Source organism: Oncorhynchus clarkii, chromosome 16 (assembly GCF_045791955.1).
Source record: "Oncorhynchus clarkii lewisi isolate Uvic-CL-2024 chromosome 16, UVic_Ocla_1.0, whole genome shotgun sequence".
NCBI lineage: Eukaryota > Metazoa > Chordata > Actinopteri > Salmoniformes > Salmonidae > Oncorhynchus > Oncorhynchus clarkii.
This window is the reverse complement of record NC_092162.1, coordinates 7,587,589-7,611,209: the sequence shown is the minus strand read 5'-3', so window position 1 is coordinate 7,611,209 and position 23,621 is coordinate 7,587,589. Positions and strand designations below refer to the sequence as shown.

At 45.9% G+C, this 23,621-nt stretch overlaps 1 protein-coding gene across 3 annotated transcripts in view; it reads left to right on the top strand.

Annotated features, from left to right (window-relative positions):
• LOC139367913 (myocardin-like) overlaps window positions 1-23,621 on the top strand; it is a 46,098-nt gene that overhangs the window by 6,004 nt on the left and 16,473 nt on the right. For all 3 annotated transcript variants that reach the window (XM_071106293.1, XM_071106292.1, XM_071106294.1), the window contains exons 2-3: window positions 4,283-4,348; window positions 19,428-19,642. In XM_071106293.1, coding sequence (XP_070962394.1) covers window positions 4,283-4,348; window positions 19,428-19,642 — 281 coding nt within the window. The remainder of the gene's footprint in view (window positions 1-4,282; window positions 4,349-19,427; window positions 19,643-23,621) is intronic.

Sequence of the window (23,621 nt, the reverse complement as noted above, 5' to 3'; positions counted from 1 at the left end):
GTGCAACTGGCATGCTGATTGCAGGAATGCCCACCAGAGACGTTGCCTGAGAATTTAATGTTAATTTCTCAACCATAAGCCACCTTCAACTTCGTTTTAGAGAATTAGGCAGGACGTCCAACCGGCCTCACTACCGTGGGGGGTCATTCTGATTGGCTGGGCCTGGCTCCCAAGTGGGTGTGCCTATGCCCGCCCAGGTCCACCCATGGCTGCGCCCCTGCCCATTCATGTGAAATTAATTTATTGAAAATTGACTGATTTCCTTCTATAAACTGTAACTCTGTAAAATCTTAGAAATTGCATTTATTTTTTTGTTCAGTATATATTATGTCAACACTATATCAAGGCTAGTGGTGGTTGGTGCCGTTCAAGAAGGGATGACAATAAAACAATTTATGAACATGGCCTTATGTTTATTACATCACATTGCATACCTGTCATTCATATTCCATTCACCCAGTTCAGTGTAACATTGATAGGATTAGGCTACTACATTATACTCCAATTTTCGCTATACCCATCATGAGGTTGCTACAATTTAGCCTATGGATGAAACAGGTGCAAAGACCGAATGGAGTAATCAGGTAAACAATTAACTACCCTGCATGAATCTGCAAGTAGCTAACCAACCAGGTTCAATGTTGGCTAGCTAACATTAGGCTGTAACTAGCCAAGCAAATGGCTCTGAGATACGAATAATAAGTTCATACACGTAACGTTAGCTAGCTAGCCAACCAGCTAACATTAGCTAGCTAGCTAACAGTACACTTTATCTTGAAATGAAAATGACTTTCTGTCAAAATTAGAAACGTGCAATATCTGAAATGTAGCTAGCATGGATGGATGCCTCTCCCTGTCACTGGTTGCCCTTAGTTTGAAGAAGTTTTATCCATCTCCTTAGCTATCATACTCTAATTCCACTGATTTCAAAACTCGATCCTCCAGAAAGTGGAGAGCAGCACTTGTGCAGTTCTTCTACACGATACATTTTGTTTTTAAAGACACGTTAGACAGGATTACCTAGACATACTGGCCAGCTCAAAAAGACAGAAACGTGCTATATGGCAGACCAACCAGAACTCATCTCTCGGCATGTCTATTTATCTCAGCCAATCATGGCAATGATCATGGCGGGAAGGTTGCTGTTTTATTTTAAATTTGTATTGACAGATGGCATACACTGTTAATAAGGCACATGAAAGTTCACATGTTCTAGAAGACATTTCTGCCCCAATTTATTTTATTTTTTTAAAGTTTACTTTCTAACAGCTCTCCTGTGAAGCAGTGACCCGCAACATACGCCTAGTTTCCTGAAACGGGTCACATTTGTCCTCTGCTGCCTCTGGAGAGGTTCATGGCATATAAATGCCAGGTTATGTTGTAAACATAACCTTGTTATAAACCCTGATTTAAGCTTCCAGTAGCTTCCACCTGTTTTGTTGTATGGAATACCAAACTTTCATAATTAAAGGTGTATTTTCTCTCACCGTGAATTGTGTGTTAACAGTACTGTAGCGTTGGTGTTTATCCATGCCATCTCTGTGTGACTGCAGAGGGCCAGGTGATATTAAAGCAGGGTTCAGAGCCAACTGTTACACACTGACAAGCAGCAATAATCACCGAGGATGGATCTGATGAGGATGTGCCCCATTGACATAAATGAAACAGTCTGTTAATCTGAAAGAGAGAGGGAGAAACATCTCAAGTTAGTGGGATGTTAGAGATCATAGTCTTGTTTGGGCAACTGTGACAAAGTTGGCCATTATCTCGTGCACATGAAAATGTTTCTTGAAGTCAGGAACAGGTTTTCTCCAAAATTGAGAATTTATTTGAATAAATAGATAAATAGACCAACGGTTAAAATCATGCTGAAAGGATAAAACAAGAATCAAAAGATAAGAGCATAAAATCTTTTGCACATGCTCTCCTCTACCATTTCCTTCAGCTACTTACGCTGCCTCTTTCTCCACAAACACATATACACATTCAATCAACTCAAATTGGTGGGAGAGGCTACAATTATCTCATTAGCCAATCCTGACTCAACAATTTTTTTTCACACAGATTCAATTAACACACTTGACTGTAGCAGATTACATGGTGAATAAACGTTGACAATGGCAGGATATAAAACATTACTGAACAGGTCCCTTTTAATAAATAAACATTAACACATTCACACACATCGTGGGGAATGTATGAGTCTTTAGGTGAGGATGTCCAATCACAGGAACTCCTCTTTAGAGGAACTAAACCCTTTGACCTCTCCAGGAGCATGGCAGCTGATTTGACAACAGGTCATTATGACTGTGTTGTGAGATATTATATTTATGCGATATTGTATTTATAGATTCATGAGATATTAATAATATTGAATTTCAACCTGGCTCGGGTCCAGTGGGGTAGGGATTTGATCCATTGACAGAAAGAGAGAGATATTCAAAAGTGATTTGAAAGGTTAGTATAATGAAAAATAGTTTGCACTGTGACATGTTTTGTCCCAGCGTCTAGTCAGAGCGAATGGCTGTGCTGCTGCCAAACTGTAAATCTCAAGCAGATGTTTAGAGAATGATGTAATTATGTAACAGAGGTAGATGAGAGGACGGAGAGATAAAGCCGACACACACATACACACACACCTCAAGCATCGCTCGGTATGTGTCCAGTGTTGACAGTGTGACGTTGTTCAAACATGCTCCCGTGGCGTATTGGTGAAACAGAGCCGTGAAACTACATAGTGAGAGAGTGCCGAGAGAAACAGAGATAATCATCACGTCACACTCAACCAGTTCTCAACCAGTCTCACGTCATAGTTAGACGTTTATCCATGTTGTTACAAACATCAGATTTCAAAGTGTTTTAAGGTTTAGTTTTGGCTTCATCTCTGAATTCTTAACGTTAGGCATTAACTCAGAATGGTTAAGGTAAGGGTTAAGGTTTGGGAATACCCTTAAAACCAAAAAATCTCAAAGACAGCTTTTTGTATCGCTGGATTCGAAACGTGCTACCTTTGGAGTCGGAGGCAAATGCTTACGCCCATCCGCCATCCCTGTCCACAATGCCCTAGCAAAACCACAAAAAACTTGAAGGTAACGGCTCTCACTGTTTCCCCTAGTGAACGGTTTCCACATCATCTCCCTACATGGATTGACGTTGAATACTGACTTGAATCACGGGTGACCTGGCTGATCAGGGTCCCGTTGTGAGACCTCTTCTGCAGGGGAGCACAGAACACACACGTGCACACTGACATGGGGTTAACTGGCGTCTACGACCCCCACACACACACCAGACTCCACACACACACACCAGACTCCACACACACACCAGACTCCACACACACACACCAGACTCCACACACACGAGGGACTTTGGATAGAGGCTAAGGGAGGATCGGCAGACGAGGGCCAGTGTGTGTGTGTCAGAACACAGACAGACCACACACTGCCTAGCAGATCTGTTTAAAGGCCAGGAGGGAGCTGTGTTTATCATTCCCTACATCCTGTTCACAGAAATATTTGTCAGCCCACAGCATAATTTTTTACTTTGTGTGTCTCTGCGACTATTCTATGCACACAGAGATTGGCATGAGGCTTGTGTTTTATTTGTTTAACCCTTATTTTACCACATTTACAGCAATGACCTGGGAAATAGTTACAGGGGAGAGGAAGGGGATGAATGAGCCAATTGGAACCTGGGGATGATTAGGTAGTCTTAAGGGCCAGATTGGGGATTTAGCCAGGACACCAGGGTTAACACCTGTACAATAAGTGCCATGGGATCTTTAGTGACCACAGAGAGTCGACAGCCGTTTAACGTCCCATCTGAAAGACGGTACCCTACACAGGGCAATGTCCCCAATCACTACCCTGGGTCATTGGGATATTGTTTTTTTTAGACCAGAGGAAAGAGTGCATCCTACTGGCCCTCCAACACCACTTCCAGAAGCATCTGGTCTCCCATCCAGGGACCGACCAGGACCAACCCTGCTTAGCTTCAGAGGCAAGACAGAAGTGGGATAGATGGTGGCATGCTGCTGCATTTTTCAGGATGTTAAATGTAGCATCAGAACTTTGAGAACTTTCATACAATGATTTTGGTCCATGATTTGTCAAACCCCATTCTCTCACCGGCACACAACCATAGCAATACTTTCTCTGCTGAAATTAGAATAGTTTCTCAACCCCTCTGTATCTGCTTCCCCCACCCTTTCCTACCCTCCCTCCTCTCTCTGTCTCACTCCCTCATCTCTCTGTCTCCCTCCTCCATCTCCCCCCTGTAGTTCTGCAGTTCAGACTCCAGCAGAGGAGGACTGGAAAGCAGCTTGCAGACCAGGGCATCATGCCTCGTGAGTAACACTTTTACATACACGTGCAAGTGTGCGTGCACACACACACACACACAGACACACACACACACACACACACACACACCTCTCAGCCACCAACGTGACAAGTGTGTCTCATAAGCGTGTGTGACACCATGTACTGCGTTACTAGAGAGCGAGAGTGGGACACCATGTACTGCATTACCAGAGAGCGAGAGTGGGACACCATGTACTGCATTACTAGAGAGAGAGAGGGACACCATGTACTGTGTTACTAGAGAGAGGGAGAGAGTGGGACACCATGTACTGCGTTACCAGAGAAAGAGAGAGTGAGACACCATGTACTGCGTTACTAGAGAGAGAGAGAGAGAGACACCATGTACTGCGTTACTAGAGAGAGAGAGAGAGAGTGGGACACCATGTACGGTGTTACTAGAGGGAGAGAGAGAAAGGGACACCATGTACTGTGTTACCAGAGAGAGAGAGTGGGACACCGTGTACTGCGTTACGAGAGAGAGAGAGTGGGACACCATATACTGTGTTACCAGAGAGAGAGAGAGAGTGGGACACCATGTACTGCGTTACCAGAGAGAGGGAGAGTGGGACATCATGTACTGCATTACTAGAGAGAGAGCGAGTGGGACACCATGTACTGCGTTACTAGAGAGAGAGGGACACCATGTACTGCGTTACTAGAGAGAGAGAGAGAGAGAGAGAGAGAGAGAGACACCATGTACTGCATTTCTAGAGAGAGCGAGAGAGTGGGACACCATGTACTGCGTTACTAGAGAGAGAGAGAGTGGGACACCATGTACTGCATTACTAGAGAGAGAGTGAGTGGGACACCATGTACTGCGTTACTAGAGAGAGAGAGAGTGGGACACCATGTACTGCATTACTAGAGAGAGAGTGAGTGGGACACCATGTACTGAATTTCTAGAGAGAGAGAGAGAGAGTGGGACACCATGTACTGTTTTACTAGAGAGAGAGAGAGAGAGGGACACCATGTACTGTTTTACTAGAGAGAGAGAGAGGGGGACACCATATACTGTGATACTAGAGGGAGAGAGAGAGAGAGAGAGTGGGACACCATGTACTGCGTTACTAGAGAGAGAGAGGGACACCATGTACTGTGTTACTAGAGAGAGAAAGAGGGACACCATGTACTGCGTTACTAGAGAGAGAGAGTGGGACACCATGTACTGCGTTACTAGAGAGAGAGAGAGAGAGAGTGGGACACCATGTACTGCATTACTAGAAAGAGAAAGAGGGACACCATGTACTACGTTACCAGAGAGAGAGACACCATGTGCTGCATTACTAGAGAGAGAGAGAGAGAGAGTGGGTCACCATGTACTGCGTTACTAGAGAGAGAGAGAGAGAGTGGGACACCATGTACTGCGTTACTAGAGAGAGAGAGGGACACCATGTACTGCGTTACTAGAGAGAGAGAGAGGGACACCATGTACTGCGTTACTAGAGAGAGAGAGAGTGGGACACCATGTACTGCGTTACTAGAGAGAGAGAGAGGGACACCATGTACTGCGTTACTAGAGAGAGAGGGACACCATGTACTGTGTTACTAGAGAGAGAGAGGGACACCATGTACTGCGTTACTAGAGAGAGAGAGGGACACCATGTACTACGTTACCAGAGAGAGAGAGAGGGACACCATGTACTGCGTTACTAGAGAGATAGAGAGAGAGAGAGAAAGAGAGTGGGACACCATGTACTGCGTTACTAGAGAGAGAGAGAGAGAGAGTGGGACACCATGTACTGCGTTACTAGAGAGAGAGAGTGGGACACCATGTACTGCGTTACTAGAGAGAGAGAGTGGGACACCATGTACTGCGTTACTAGAGAGAGAGAGAGTGGGACACCATGTACTGCGTTACTAGAGAGAGAGAGAGAGAGAGAGTGGGACACCATGTACTGCGTTACTAGAGAGAGAGAGGGGGACACCATGTACTGCGTTACTAGAGAGAGAGAGGGACACCATGTACTGCGTTACTAGAGAGAGAGAGGGGGACACCATGTACTGCGTTACTAGAGAGAGAGTGGGACACCATGTACTGCGTTACTAGAGAAAGCGAGTGAGTTTAATTGAACTTGCAACATCGGACAACGGCTCTGAAACACGTCACCCTACCTGTCCTCACTTTTTCGAGCCGCTCTTACCTCATGATAACACAACCTAGTCCTTAACACTGTGTAACCAGACACCCCTCGTCCCCATAACACTGTTAAAGGTGATCTATACCTCTAACCCCATAATATGATACAAGCGGATCTATGATCTATACCTCTAACCCCATGATATGATACAAGCGGATCTATGATCTATACCTCTAACCTCATAATATAAACTGGAGTCATGAAATTGACATATTTCGTCTGCATTTAATGCTCCTATAAGTATATTACAAACTGGCTAACATCTGTTAGAGAAACAAGGGCATCTCCACTATAGAGGCCAGAGCTGTATTCTGTGTGAGTGCACTTGCCTGGGTATTTATAAACAATGGTGTGTGCCGGGGGAATGCAATCCAGAGGGATAGCTGTGTGTGTGTGTGTGTGTGAGAAAGTTAATAGATACAAACCCTTTTCATGTGTACCGCCGACCTCTCGCCTACTATCACCAGATAAACGTCCAATCGAAAAACATTTCTAAAAGAGTATCTGCCCTGTCAACCAATCACGTTTGCCCATGCTGCTTGCTTTATCTCCGGGAGACTCCCAGAAACTGATAGACCATGCCGGGCCTCTGGTTTCTGTTCCTCCGCACACTTACCACTGGTTACACACACACTCACACACTATATTATCCTTCAGAGGACTGGAGAGTCAAAGCCAAACCTCTGACAGTGTGACAGAGAGACAATGAGCTCTGTTATTTGCCATTCTGTACGGTTATATTAAGGCTTCCCTTTGTTGTCCGTAATAGTTGCAAGCCATGCCACATCCGACGAACGTCGGAGCCGGTGATTCAATCTTAGTCCTGTATTTATGCTTTGCCTGTTTGATGGTTCGTCTGAGGGCATAGCGGGATTTCTTATAAGTGTGTCCGGGTTAGAGTCCCACTAATTGAAAGCAGCAGCTCTACCTTTTAACTCAGTGTGGATGTTGCCAGTAACCCATGGCTTCTGGTTGGGGTATGTACGTACAATCACTGTGGGGACGACGTCGTCAATGCACTTATTGATGAAGCCGGTGACTGATGTGGTATTCACCTCAATGCCATTGGATGAGTCCCGGAACATATTCCAGTCTGTGCTGCAAAACAGTCCTGTAGCTTAGCATCTGCGTCATCTGACCACTTCCATATTGAGCGAGACACTGGTACTTCCTGCTTTAGTTTTTGCTTGTAAGCAGGAATCAGGAGGATAGAATTATGGTCAGATTTGTCAAATTGAGGGGAAGGGTAAGCTTTCTACGCATATTTGTCTCTTGTTGCACATGTAACATACTGGTAGAAATTAGGTAAACGGATTTAAGTTTCAGTGCATTGAAGTTCCCGGCAATTAGGAGTGCCGCCTCTGGATAAGCATTTTCTTGTTTGCTTATGGCCCTATACAGCTCGTGGAGTGCGGTCTTAGTGGCAGCATCGGTTTGTGGTGGTAAATAGATGAAAACTCTCTTGGTAAATAGTGTGGTCTACAGCTTATCATGAGATACTCTACCTCTGGCAAGCAAAACCTTGAGACTTCCTTAATATTTGATTTCGAGCACCAGCTGTTATTGACAAATAGACACAGACCACCATCCCTTATCTTACAGCTTTTCTGGCTTGCAGATGCACGGAAAAACCAACCAACTGTATATTATCGATGTCGTTGTTCAGCCACGACTCGGTGAAACATAAGATATTACATTTTTTTATGTCCAATTGGTAGGATAGTCTTGAACAGAGCTCATCCAGTTCATTTTCCATTGATTGCACGTTGGCCAATAGGACGGATGTTAGAGGCGGGTTACCCACTTGCCGATGAATTCTCTCAAGGCACTCAGACCTGCGTCCCCTGTATCTGCGTCTTCATGCGAATGACGGGGATTTGGGGCATGTCGGGCATCTGGAGTAAATCCTTCACGTCCAACTCGTTAAAGAAAATATATTTGTCCAGTTCGAGGTGAGCAATCGCTGTTCTGATATCCAGAAGCTCTTTTCGGTCATAAAAGACGGTGGCAGAAACATTAAGTACAAAATAAGATACAAATAATGTGAAAAACCCACACAAAATATTCAAAATAGCACAATTGGTTCGGAGCCCATAACATTGCGCCATTATTATTATATTGAATGCTTGTCAAATTGATAAATTGTCCTTAGTTTGTTCAAAAATAACTATATTGTTCCTGTGACACTACCAACCAGAGGGCGAACATATCTTCAAAGACTTTGGTTGCAAGCAAGACTAAGGGTAACACCGACATCATCTTTTAGGGAGCGGTAATGAGGTGACCAATAATGGTTGCAATTGATATTAGCTGTGCTGGTGAATTTAGTTCATATTAATGGTTTAACGAGACATCAGCTGGCGACAATCTAGTGCCATCGATGGTTGCAAAAGGCCCCTTGTTATTTGATTATATTACATTACATTCTGTAGACTACCCAGTCCATATCTCAATCTAGACACTCTAATGTACTTGTCCTCTTGCTCAGTTGTGCACCGGGGCCTCACACTCTTTCTATTGTGGTTAGAGCCAGTTTGCTCTGTTCTGTGAAGGGAGTAGTACACAGCGTTGTACGAGATCTTCAGTTTCTTGGCAATTCCTCGCATGGAATAGCCTTCATTTCTCAGAACAAGAATAGACTGATGAGTTTCAGAAAAAAGTTATTTCTGGCCATTTTGAGCCTGTAATCAAACCCACAAATCCTGATGCTCCAGATACTCAGCTAGTCTAAGGAAGGCCAGTTGTATTACTACTTTAATCAGCACAACTGTTTTCAGCTGTGCTAATATAATTGCAAAAGGGTTTTCTAATGATCAATTAGCCTTTTAAAATGATAAACTTGGATTAACTAACACAACGTGCCATTGGAACACAGGAGTGATGGTTGTCCCCATGAGTGACAGAACACTGAGCCAATCATGGCGCAACTAAACAACATTACCAACCCTCTACTCTCCGTATTTTAAGCTGGCTTCCCCACCAACACATAAGGCTCTAGACTGAAACACCTGCATTTTGGAGCTGCCTCACTCAAAAAAGCAAAAAGGAGACCATTTTTGTATGGAGGCTTTATTAACTCAATTTTTTTAACATTTGTTTTACATTGTTTGCAAACTGATTTGTGACACGTATTAATGCTTAAACAACGTGCAAAACAGGCAACAACAAGAAAGTGGCCTGCCCTGATTGACGGGTTCGCCACTGCCCATAGAAAGAAGTCATGGGTGCACAAATGTTCTTCCCAATAGACAAACACAGGGTCATTCTGTTCAGAACAACTCAGACGCCATGTCATCTGGTAACTGTAATTCAAACATAGTGATTATAAATGTTGACACTGTATTTGACATGAGTTTATATGATTTTGAAATGTGAAGTGCACATTTGGACTCACAGGTGTTTTATCTTGCTTGCATGACATCATATAATCCTCAACTTCTCATCTTTCAAAATCCATAGAATCCTCTTAATTTACAGCATTTCCCTCAGACTACAAAACAATTGCAAAAGTTGCCCAATTAGTGGGAGGGACTGGGGGCGACTTCTTGTGGCGCGAGGTGCTCATGTTCAGAACGGCTGTCAGTCAAAACCCATACAGCGCCGTGAAGCGCAGAGCCAGAACTCCGACGTCATGTATAGCATGTTACTGTACAGCCACTGCGTTCCAATTTAGCTACCATTTATCTACCATTTTCAACCTGTATACAGGTAGGAGTGTAAAGGGTTGAAGATTTGACCAAATGAATGCTCTCACTATTTCTCTCGGTGGATTAATCAAGGTAGCTCAGGCTGCAGCACACCAGCAGGTAACCCATCCTAAAAGATGCACGGATATTGAGCCAACCTAATCCAGGATTATTTGTATAGTGTGTGTGCACATAAGGCAGTCTTACCCATGTCGCAGTCCCCCGTTTAATTAGCTTGACAACAAAAAAACGTATCTAGTGGAGGGAGTCTAACTGCCTTCACACCAAAAAATAATGGTTAAATAGTACAATTTTTTGCTTCAGCTGAGGCTGAAGAGAGCCTGTCTGACAGATGACCTCAATGACAAACTGGCCCTGAGACCTGGCCCCATGGAGCTGGTGCACAAGAATATAATTCCACTTGACTGCTGCCTTCAGACAGGCAACCGCCACGACATGTATCACTGAGGAACACCTATCTGCCTGCATCTTGAGGTGTGTGACTCACATTAACCTGTGTGTGATTTTTCACAGATAAACATGACTTTGCTTTGAGTTTGTTTTTGAGTTTGAAAATGGTGTGTTTTAACTCTTCAGTGGAGTGAAGATGAGGCTATACAGCTGCAGTGAAATACTAAAAGTAATCAAACTTTTAAATTTAGTGTGAATCACAAGTAACCACAAGAATGCATTGAATAGCATGCAGTGTTGGTAGGATAGTTTGCAACAGTCATAGCTTCCCCATAGAAGTTATGTGGTAACCGTAGCAACACTATTAAATCATACCATTTTGTATACTAGCTGGGGAGAGAAAAACTTCAGCAAACAATGAAGGGGTCCCTTAACCCAAAGTATGTGATTGGGACATATGCAAAAGTTTATCTTACATCCAAGTATGTTAGTCCTGCTCTCTCTCTATGTGACCAGCCAGGGTTTCTTTATACACTGGTTTTATGTTCTCTTCCTCTGTCTCTTCAGTAAACATATTGTGGTCAATAAAAGGCTGGAGCACCGAGGTTTACTCTACCCCCCTAGGAACAGGGACATGCTTTATAGAGACAAACAGCAGCTGTATTTGGGTCCAGGGGAGAAGGGCGAGTGTGTGTTTGTCTGTGTGTGTGGGTGTCTCTCCCCACATCTCTGTTTTGACTGTGTCTGATTTACATGGCTCCAGTGAGTCACCTACGAAGGTATCTGATTGAAGACGGCTGTTGTTCAGCTGTCCGGTAATGTGCCAATGACCTCTTCCATTTTGTTTATCATCTTTGAAAATATTAGATCTCTGACACTTCAAAACAGTTGAGGTCTGCTGATAGAGAGATTATAACATCAATACAACAACATACACAGACAGCAATACTAATAGTTACTGAGTTAGAATACCTCATGATAAGCTGTAGATCATACTATTTACCAAGAGCATTTCAATCCATATTTTTCGTATTTACCACAAACCGATGCTGGCACTAAGACCGAACTCAATGAGCTGTTTAGGGCCATAAACAAACAAGAAGTCCTAGTGGCTGGTGATTTTAAAGCAGGAAAACTGAAATCCGTTTAACCTCATTTCTACCAGTCACCTGTGCAACTAGAGGTGAACCACCTCTAGATCATCTTACTCCACACACAGATATGCATAAAAAGCTCTCCCTCACCCTCCACTTGGCCAATTTGACCATACCTCTATCCTCCTGATTCCTTCCTTACAAGCAAAACCTCAAACAGGAAGTACCAGTGACACGCACAATGTGGAAGTGGTCAGATGAAACAGATGCTAAACTACAGGACTGTTTTGCTAGCACAGACTGGAATATGTTTCGGGACTCATCCGATGGCATTGAGGAGTCTACCACATCAATCACTGGCTTCATTAATAAGTGCATCGACGACGTCATCCCCACAGTAATCGTCACTAAGCTAATGAACCTGGGACTGAAGAACTCCCTCTGCAACGGGATCCAGGACTTCCCAGGTGGTGATGGCAGGCAACAACACATCTGCCACGCTGACCCTCAACATGGGATCCTCTCCTGTACTCCCTGTTCACCCACGACTGCGTGGCCAAGCACAACTCCAACACCATCATTAAGTTTGCTGAAGACACAACGGTGGTAGCCATGATCACCGACGACGATGAGACGGTCTATAGGTGGGAGGTCAGAGACCTGGCAGTCTGGTGCCAGGACAACAACCTCTACCTCAACTTCAGCAAGACAAAGGAGCTGATCGTGGACTTCAGGAAACCGAGGGCCGAGCATGCACTCATTCACATCAATGGGGCTGTAGTGGAGTGGGTCGAGAGCTTCAAGTTCCTCGGTGTCCACATCACTAAGGATCTATCATGGTCCAAACACACCAACACAGTCATGAAGAGGGCACGCCAACACCTCCTCTCCCTCAGGAGGCTGAAGAGATTTGGCATGGGTCCTCATATCTTAAAAAAGTTATACACCTGCACCATTGGGAGCATCTTGTCTGGAACCAACAGCTGTAAGTTGCAAAGGGTCTGAAACTTTCCAGGTAATTTTCCATGGAAAGTTAAGCCCTGGAATATGGGGAATTTTGCTTAAATTCATCAAAAAAAGATAGCTTATAACAGTGAACCTTTTTTTGTGGGATACACATAAGTCAATTCTAGGTACTGTGGCATATTTTGGTTAAACTATCCCCAATTCAATGGAATTGCAGTCCCTCTACTTCTATTCGAGGTGAAAATGATGAATCAGACCCCAGTATTCTACAAGAGCACAGACACAAGGGACAACAGACACACCGGTCTCTACATTGCAGATGAGCTGAAGGCAGTCATCAATGACCTTGGACCACAGAAGGTATTTGCACTGGTGACAGACAATGCTGTGAACATGAAGGCTGCTTAGTCTAAAGTGGAGGAGTCCTACCCTCACATCACACCCATTGGCTGTGCTGCTCATGCATTGAATCTGCTCCTCAAGGACATCATGGAACTGATAACAATGGATACACTCTACAAGAGAGCCAAGGAAATGGTTCGGTATGTGATGGGTCATCAAGTTATAGCAGAAATCTACCTCACCAAGCAAAGTGAGAAGAATAAGAGCACCACATTGAAGCTTCCCAGCAACACCCGTTGGAGTGGTGTTTTTTATTATACTTTTTTTTATTTCACCTTTATTTAACCAGGTAGGCCAGTTGAGAACTAGTTCTCATTTACAACTGTGACCTGGCCAAGATAAAGCAAAAGCAGTGCGAAACAAACAACACAGAGTTACACATGGGATAAACAAACAAACATACAGTCAATAACACAATAGAAAAGTCTATATAGAGGTGTGTACAAATGGCATAAGGAGTTATATAGAGGTGTGTACAAATAGCATAAGGAGTTAAGGCAATAAATAAGCCAGAGTAGAAAAGTAATTACAATTGAGCAAGTTAACACTGGAGTGATGTGCAGGTGATGATGTGCAAGTAGAAATAATGGAAATACTGGTGTGCAAAAGAGCAAAAAAGTAAATAAAACAATATGGGGATGAGGTAGGTAGTTGGATGGGCTATTTACAGATGGGCCGTGTACAGCTGCAGCGATCACTAAGTGGTGTTGTCATCATGTTTGACAGTCTCCAGGAGGGGAAGGAGTCTCCAAGAAATGGCCATATCACAATATGGACAAGCCCCATCAAGAGGACCCTCCTGGATTATGTATTTTGGGAGAGAGTGGTAAGCATCCTGAAACCTATAGCAGTAGCCATTCCATGGATTGAGGGAGACAATGCCATCCTGTCTGATGTTCAGACTCTGCTTGCAGATGTAGGAGAAGAAATCCGTACTGCCCTGCCCACTTCACTGTTGCTCCAAGCAGAGGAAACTGCAGTTCTGAAATATATGAAAAAGCGTGGACTTCTCCCTGAAGGCCATACACGCCGCAGCGTACATGTTGGACCCCAAGTATCTTGGCAAGAGCATCCTGTCTGGTGCAGAGATCAACAAGGCCTGTGGTATCATCACTACCGTGTCTCGCCACCTTGGCCTGGATGAGGGCAAGGTTCTTGGCAGTCTGGCGAAGTACACTTCCAAGCTAGGGCTTTGGGATGGAGATGCAATATGGCAGTCGTGCCAACATCAGCCACCTGCTGGAAGGGACTTTGTGGATCTGAGTCTCTTTCCCCTGTTGCCTCCATCATCCTCCAAATCCCACCAACATCAGTCGCCTCAGAGCGCAACTGGTCCTTGTTTGGGAACACACACACCACGCAACAGGCTGACAAATACAAGGGTTGAAAAATTGGTGGCCATCTGGGCAAATTTGAGGCTTTTTGAGCCTGATAACGAGCCATCCTCAACAAGGTTGGAAAGTGACAGTGAAGATGAGGCCTCAGAGTCTGATGTTCATGAGGTGGACATTGAGGAGGTCCAGGGAAAGACATGGAAGCCTGAGAGGAAGACAGTTTCTAGACTATCATTTTACAGATGTATGTTGAAAACGTTTTTTAGGAGATGCGATGGATCATTGGAGATCATTCAATATTCCCTTTCTTTTGTTGTTCAGTGAAATCATCCCATGTGAAGAGTCAACTCATTTAATTCAAGTTCAATTCGTAACTAAACATTTTTTTTTCTATTGGATTTAATCATTTGCAATTATGTCTACTTATGATAAGGTTTCTGTCTCCATATGATTTGGTAAATATATCCAATGCAAAAACATCTGCATTTAAATAGTATTAATATTCATTTTGCATATATTCCCGTTAATTCCCACAGAAGGTTTCCACCTCTGAATGTTCCCAAAAATGTGCAACCCAAGCCATAAGACTGCTAAATAGTTAGTCCGTGTAGCTATTTGGTTAACTATTTAACTCTCTGAATTGACCCTTTTTGCACTAACTTTTTTGACTCGATCACATACGCTACAGCTACTGTTTATTATCAGTCACTTTATTCCTAGTTATACATACAGTATCTACCTCAATTACCTCCTACCCCTGCATATCGACTGTAACTGGTGCCCCTTGTATATACAGTATCTACCTCAATTACCTCCTACCCCTGCATATCGACTGTAACTGGTGCCCCTTGTATATACAGTATCTACCTCAATTACCTCCTACCCCTGCATATCGACTGTAACTGGTACCCCTTGTATATACAGTATCTACCTCAATTACCTCCTACCCCTGCATATCGACTGTAACTGGTACCCCTTGTATATACAGTATCTACCTCAATTACCTCCTACCCCTGCATATCGACTGTAACTGGTACCCCTTGTATATACAGTATCTACCTCAATTACCTCCTACCCCTGCATATCGACTGTAACTGGTACCCCTTGTATATACAGTATCTACCTCAATTACCTCCTACCCCTGCATATCGACTGTAACTGGTATCCCTTGTATATACAGTATCTACCTCAATTACCTCCTACCCCTGCATATCGACTGTAACTGGTGCCCCTTGTATATACAGTATCTACCTCAATTACCTCCTACCCCTGCATATCGACTGTAACTGGTACCCCTTGTATATACAGTATCTACCTCAATTACCTCCTACCCCTGCATATCGACTGTAACTGGTGCCCCTTGTATATACAGTATCTACCTCAATTACCTCCTACCCCTGCATATCGACTGTAACTGGTACCCCTTGTATATACAGTATCTACCTCAATTACCTCCTACCCCTGCATATCGACTGTAACTGGTACCCCTTGTATATACAGTATCTACCTCAATTACCTCCTACCCCTGCATATCGACTGTAACTGGTACCCCTTGTATATACAGTATCTACCTCAATTACCTCCTACCCCTGCATATCGACTGTAACTGGTACCCCTTGTATATACAGTATCTACCTCAATTACCTCCTACCCCTGCATATCGACTGTAACTGGTACCCCTTGTATATACAGTATCTACCTCAATTACCTCCTACCCCTGCAAATCGACTGTAACTGGTACCCCTTGTATATACTTACTTTTTTAAAACTCTATATTGTTGGTTTAAGGGCTCGTAGGTAAGCATTTCACGGTTATATCCGGTGCATGTGATGAATACAATTTGATTTGATACAGCCAAGTTATCGTTACTCATTGTGAACCTATTATACCTTGTATTATTACATGCTTTACTTTTCTATTATTTCTCTATGTTCTTTCTCTCTGCGTTGTTGGCAAGGGTCCGTTAAATAAGCATTTCACTGTTAGTCCACACCTGTCGTTTACACAGCATGTGACAAATTGTCACGTATACTCCCTCTCTGGCCTCTAGGTCGCCAGACTGCTGATTATTACGCACACCTGTCACCATCGTCACACGCACCATCACCTGGACTCCATCACTCCCCTGATGTTACCTTTCCTATATATGTCACTCCCTTTGGATCCTTCCCTATATATGTCACTCCCTTTGGATCCTTTCCTATATCTGTCACTCCCTTTAGTTCCTTCCCTATATCTGTCTCTCCCTTTGGTTCCTTTCCTATATCTGTCACTCCCTTTAGTTCCTTCCCCAGGCATTATTGTTAATAATGTCTGTGTGCTGTTCGTGTTTAGTTTGTTTATTTATTAAATGTATTCACTCCCTGAACTTGCTTCCCGACTCTCAGTTTACATCGTTACAGAATAACGCCTCACCATCAGGGAGTGTTTTTTGTTTTTGTGTTGGAGGTGACTGGGTCTGGGTTCTGCTGCCGGAGCAACAGAGGATGCCTCAGGCGGCTCGTCAGGCTTTCATGCCTCAGCCCGTATATCGGGGTGTCAAGACTCGGATTTGGCGGGTCAAGCGTCTGTTGGCTCGACAGGCTCCCATGCCACAGCTGGCTCACCAGGTTCCCATGCCACAGCTGGCTCACCAGGCTCCCATGCCACAGCTGGCTCACTAGGCTCCCATGCCACAGCTGGCTCACCAGGCTCCCATGCCACAGTGGGCTCACCAGGCTCCGGCGCATCTGGCTGCTTGTCAGGTTCCTGTGCTTCTACGGAGGTGAGCGGTCTGCTCCTGATCCCCGGGAACTTTTCTCTGGTCGGCGTCGGAGAGGGGGTGCTGTTTCGTCTGCTCCTTCTTCGGTGCTCTAGGTCGCCAGGCTCCCGTGCCCCAGCCGGCTCAACAGGTTCCCGCGTTTCGGCAGAGGTGGCCGGTCCACTCCTGATCCACGGGATCATCCCTGTTGTCAGCGTCCCAGCCGCGCGTCAGGGAGGGGGTACTGTCAGGGAGGGGGTATACGCCCTCTCTGGACTCTAGGTCACCAGACTGCTGATTATTATGTACACCTGTCACCATGGTCACATGCACCAGCGCTTAATGACACTCACCTGGAGACTCATCACCTCCTTGACTACCTGCCCTATTTATGTCACTCCCTTTGGTTCCTTCCCCAGGCGTTATTGTTTCATGTCGGTGTGCTGTTCGTGTTTCTTGTTTTGTTCGTATATTTATTAAATGTGTTCACTCCCTGAACTTGCATCCCGACTATCAGCGTACATCATTACACAAATAACATTTTATTTTATTTGATAATAGCCCAGTAGTAACTTGTTCTGTCCCTGACTGGGACTAACGTAGGCAACCCTACTTCTTGAATAGAGAGAGAGAACTGAGACAGAAAAACCACAGGACATACAATTTTGCTAAAACTAATTGAATGTGTCATTGAACTAATTGTGCTTGGGAGTGAGGTGTGGGGTTTCACCCAATGGGACAAACACCCCATGACAGAGTTCTGTAAGATTGCATGGAGGGCAGAATTTGGCCAATAATAACAACTAAAAAAACGGAGCAATTCAGTTTTGGAAACATCTCAAATATAGTGACCCCCTCGCATATCATTACCAAGCCCAGCAATGCCAAGAGCTGAGAAAAGAAAATAGTCCGCTCATCCAGCTGGTCCTGGGGCTGAGTTCACAAACCTGTTCTACTAACACACTGAAGCCTCAGTCCCCTCATCCAGCTGGTCCTGGGGCTGAGTTCACAAACCTGTTCTACTAACACACTGAAGCCTCAGTCCCCTCATCCAGCTGGTCCTGGGGCTGAGTTCACTAACCTGTTCTACTAACATACTGAAGCCTCAGTCCCCTCATCCAGCTGGTCCTGAGTTCACTAACCTGTTCTACTAACACACTGAAGCCTCAGGACCAGAACATCCAATCAATCAGAATAAACAAAGTTACAACACAATCAAAACAAAGCCACATGACCTATTGAGAAACACAATCACAAAGCAAAATGCAGTGCTATCTGGCCCTAAGTCGACATTACACCGTGGAAAACGATTTGACTTATTGACTATTTGAGAGAGATCCAACCAACAGGATATAACACAGGATATAACAGGTGAGTGCACAAGGCCATGTGTGAAGACACAGAGGAGGACACAGAGCGGAGCTGATGGTGTGATTGAAACCAGGGTTGACTCTTGGCAGGTCACATGTTCTCATACTAAAGGAAACACACACACACACACATTACCACCCTCCTCCCCTCTCCTGGCTCTGTCCCAGTGCTAACCTCAGGCTCTGCACCTCCAGATAGCACAGTCTCTCTCAGATAAACCAATAAAGGCTCTCTGTTCACTATCACTTCAGCCAATCAAGGCTGTGTTCACTGAAGAAGAGCAGTGTGTGAATACTGATGATAAACAATAGAGCAGATAGGGACTGTGTTGTACAGAGAAGTGTGTGAATACTGATGATAAACCATAGAGGGGATGGGGACTGTGTTGTACAGAGCAGTGTGTGAATACTGATGATAAACCATAGAGCAGATAGGGACTGTATTGTACAGAGCAGTGTGTGAATACTGATGATAAACCATAGAGCAGATAGGGACTGTGTTGTACAGAGCAGTGTGTGAATACTGATGATAAACCATAGAGCAGATAGGGACTGTGTTGTACAGAGCAGTGTTGTGGCACACAGGCAGTACACAGACAGGAACATATTGTACATTCACACAGAGACCATATCTTCCACTAACACACAACCCTACAATTTGGGTTTTGTTTAAACCTCTGTAAATATTTAAAGATATGAACATACTTGTTCATGTTTTAACATCCTTGAATTCTAAGCCCTCTTTGCCGTTATCTCATCGTGTGTCAGGTTTCAGTCGACTGTTTCCCTGTGTGTGATTTAACTGTGTGGTTATCTCTGTAGTAAACCACGTGAACCACATCAACTTCTCATCACCCCCTCTCCTCCCTCTCTGTCTCTCCCTCTCCCTTCTTTCTCTCTCTCCTCTCGCCCTCTCTCCAGTAAAACATGGGACACTTCCTAAGCAGGAGGACTCGTATGCATTCGAGGAGGACAGCAGCAGTGACAGTCTCTCTCCAGAGCAAATCCACAGTAGCAGTCTGTCTCCAGAGCAACCCCACAGTGACGAGTCCCAGGGGTCCGCATGCCCCTCTTTTGAAGCCATGGGCAGCACCCCCTCCTCCTCCTCATCACCAGCCCTCACTAGACCTAGACAGGTAATCCTCCTCATCACCAGCCCTCACTAGACCTAGACAGGTAATCCTCCTCATCACCAGCCCTCACTAGACCTAGGCAGGTAATCCTCCTCATCACCAGCCCTCACTAGACCTAGACAGGTAATCCTCCTCATCACCAGCCCTCACTAGACCTAGACAGGTAATCCTCCTCATCACCAGCCCTCACTAGACCTAGACAGGTAATCCTCCTCATCACCAGCCCTCACTAGACCTAGACAGGTAATCCTCCTCATCACCAGCCCTCACTAGACCTAGACAGGTAATCCTCCTCATCACCAGCCCTCACTAGACCTAGACAGGTAATCCTCCTCATCACCAGCCCTCACTAGACCTAGACAGGTAATCCTCCTCATCACCAGCCCTCACTAGACCTAGACAGGTAATCCTCCTCATCACCAGCCCTCACTAGACCTAGACAGGTAATCCTCCTCATCACCAGCCCTCACTAGACCTAGACAGGTAATCCTCCTAATCACCATCCCTCACTAGACCTAGACAGGTAATCCTCCTCATCACCAGCCCTCACTAGACCTAGACAGGTAATCCTCCTCATCACCAGCCCTCACTAGACCTAGACAGGTAATCCTCCTCATCACCAGCCCTCACTAGACCTAGACAGGTAATCCTCCTCATCACCAGCCCTCACTAGACCTAGACAGGTAATCCTCCTCATCACCAGCCCTCACTAGACCTAGACAGGTAATCCTCCTCATCACCAGCCCTCACTAGACCTAGACAGGTAATCCTCCTCATCACCAGCCCTCACTAGACCTAGACAGGTAATCCTCCTCATCACCAGCCCTCACTAGACCTAGACAGGTAATCCTCCTCATCACCAGCCCTCACTAGACCTAGACAGGTAATCCTCCTCATCACCAGCCCTCACTAGACCTAGACAGGTCATTCGTATTTATTTCGTTTTTTCCATTTGTTTTTTTTATTTTTATATATATATATTGTATTATTGACTGTACGTTTGTTTATCCCATGTGTAACTCTGTGTTGTTTTTGTCGCACTGCTTTGCTTTATCTTGGCCAGGTCACAGTTGTAAATGAGAACTTGTTCTCATCTGGCCTACCTGGTTAAATAAAGGTGAAATAAAAATTCCTGCCAAGGCAGCAGCTACTCTTCCTGGGGTCCAGCACAATTAAGACAGTTATACAATTTAAAAACATTACAACACATTCACAACAGATTTCACAATACACTGTGTGCCCTCAGGCCCTATGATGTGGAATAGAGGTCCGTGTAGTCAATACTCCTCCTCACCAGCCCTAGACAGGTAATCCTCCTCCTCCTCACCAGCCCTAGACAGGTAATCCTCCTCATCACCTGCCCTAGACAGGTAATACTCCTCCTCACCAGCCCTAGACAGGTAATACTCCTCCTCACCAGCCCTAGACAGGTAATACTCCTCCTCGTCACCAGCCCTAGACAGGTAATACTCCTCCTCACCAGCCCTAGACAGGTAATACTCCTCCTCACCAGCCCTAGACAGGTAATCCTCCTCCTCCTCACCAGCCCTAGACAGGTAATACTCCTCCTCACCAGCCCTAGACAGGTAATCCTCCTCAACAGCCCTAGACAGGTAATCCTCCTCCTCCTCACCAGCCCTAGACAGGTAATCCTCCTCCTCCTCACCAGCCCTAGACAGGTAATACTCCTCATCACCAGCCCTAGACAGGTAATACTCCTCCTCACCAGCCCTAGACAGGTAATACTCCTCCTCCTCACCAGCCCTAGACAGGTAATCTTCCTCCTCACCAGCCCTAGACAGGTAATCCTCCTCCTCACCAGCCCTAGACAGGTAATCCTCCTCACCAGCCCTAGACAGGTAATCCTCCTCCTCCTCACCAGCCCTAGAAAGGTAATACTCCTCCTCACCAGCCCTAGACAGGTAATCCTCCTCCTCCTCACCAGCCCTAGACAGGTAATCCTCCTCCTCCTCACCAGCCCTAGACAGGTAATACTCCTCCTCCTCCTCACCAGCCCTAGACAGGTAATCCTCCTCCTCCTCCTCACCAGCCCTAGACAGGTAATCCTCCTCCTCCTCCTCACCAGCCCTAGACAGGTAATCTTCCTCCTCCTCACCAGCCCTAGACAGGTAATCCTCCTCCTTCTCACCAGCCCTAGACAGGTAATCCTCCTCCTCCTCCTCACCAGCCCTAGACAGGTAATCCTCCTCACCAGCCCTAGACAGGTAATCCTCCTCACCAGCCCTAGACAGGTAATCCTCCTCCTCCTCACCAGCCCTAGACAGGTAATCCTCCTCCTCCTCCTCACCAGCCCTAGACAGGTAATCCTCCTCACCAGCGCTAGACAGGTAATCCTCCTCCTCCTCCTCACCAGCCCTAGACAGGTAATCCTCCTCCTTCTCACCAGCCCTAGACAGGTAATCCTCCTCCTCCTCCTCACCAGCCCTAGACAGGTAATCCTCCTCCTCCTCACCAGCCCTAGACAGGTAATACTCCTCCTCACCAGCCCTAGACAGGTAATACTCCTCCTCACCAGCCCTAGACAGGTAATACTCCTCCTCCTCACCAGCCCTAGACAGGTAATACTCCTCCTCACCAGCCCTAGACAGGTAATCCTCCTCCTCCCCACCAGCCCTAGACAGGTAATACTCCTCCTCGCCAGCCCTAGACAGGTAATACTCCTCCTCACCAGCCCTAGACAGGTAATACTCCTCCTCCTCACCAGCCCTAGACAGGTAATACTCCTCCTCACCAGCCCTAGACAGGTAATCCTCCTCCTCCTCACCAGCCCTAGACAGGTAATACTCCTCCTCACCAGCCCTAGACAGGTAATACTCCTCCTCCTCCTCACCAGCCCTAGACAGGTAATACTCCTCCTCACCAGCCCTAGACAGGTAATACTCCTCCTCACCAGCCCTAGACAGGTAATCTTCCTCCTCCTCACCAGCCCTAGACATGTAATACTCCTCCTCCTCCTCACCAGCCCTAGACAGGTAATACTCCTCCTCCTCCTCACCAGCCCTAGACAGGTAATCCTCCTCACCAGCTCTAGATAGGTAATCCTCCTCACCAGCCCTAGACAGGTAATACTCCTCCTCCTCACCAGCCCTAGACAGGTAATTCTCCTCCTCACCAGCCCTAGACAGGTAATACTCCTCCTCCTCCTCACCAGCCCTAGACAGGTAATCCTCCTTCTCCTCCTCACCAGCCCTAGACAGGTAATATTCCTCCTCACCAGCCCTAGACAGGTAATCCTCCTCCTCCTCCTCACCAGCCCTAGACAGGTAATCCTCCTCCTCCTCCTCACCAGCCCTAGACAGGTAATCCTCCTCCTCCTCCTCACCAGCCCTAGACAGGTAATCCTCCTCCTCCTCCTCACCAGCCCTAGACAGGTAATCCTCCTCCTCCTCACCAGCCCTAGACAGGTAATCCTCCTCCTCCTCCTCACCAGCCCTAGACAGGTAATCCTCCTCCTCCTCCTCACCAGCCCTAGACAGGTAATCTTCCTCCTCCTCACCAGCCCTAGACAGGTAATCCTCCTCCTCCTCCTCACCAGCCCTAGACAGGTAATCCTCCTCCTCCTCCTCACCAGCCCTAGACAGGTAATCCTCCTCCTCCTCACCAGCCCTAGACAGGTAATCCTCCTCCTCCTCCTCAACAGCCCTAGACAGGTAATCCTCCTCCTCCTCACCAGCCCTAGACAGGTAATCCTCCTCCTCCTCACCAGCCCTAGACAGGTAATACTCCTCCTCACCAGCCCTAGACAGGTAATACTCCTCCTCACCAGCCCTAGACAGGTAATACTCCTCCTCCTCACCAGCCCTAGACAGGTAATCCTCCTCCTCACCAGCCCTAGACAGGTAATCCTCCTCCTCACCAGCCCTAGACAGGTAATCCTCCTCACCAGCCCTAGACAGGTAATCCTCCTCCTCCTCACCAGCCCTAGACAGGTAATCCTCCTCCTCCTCCTCACCAGCCCTAG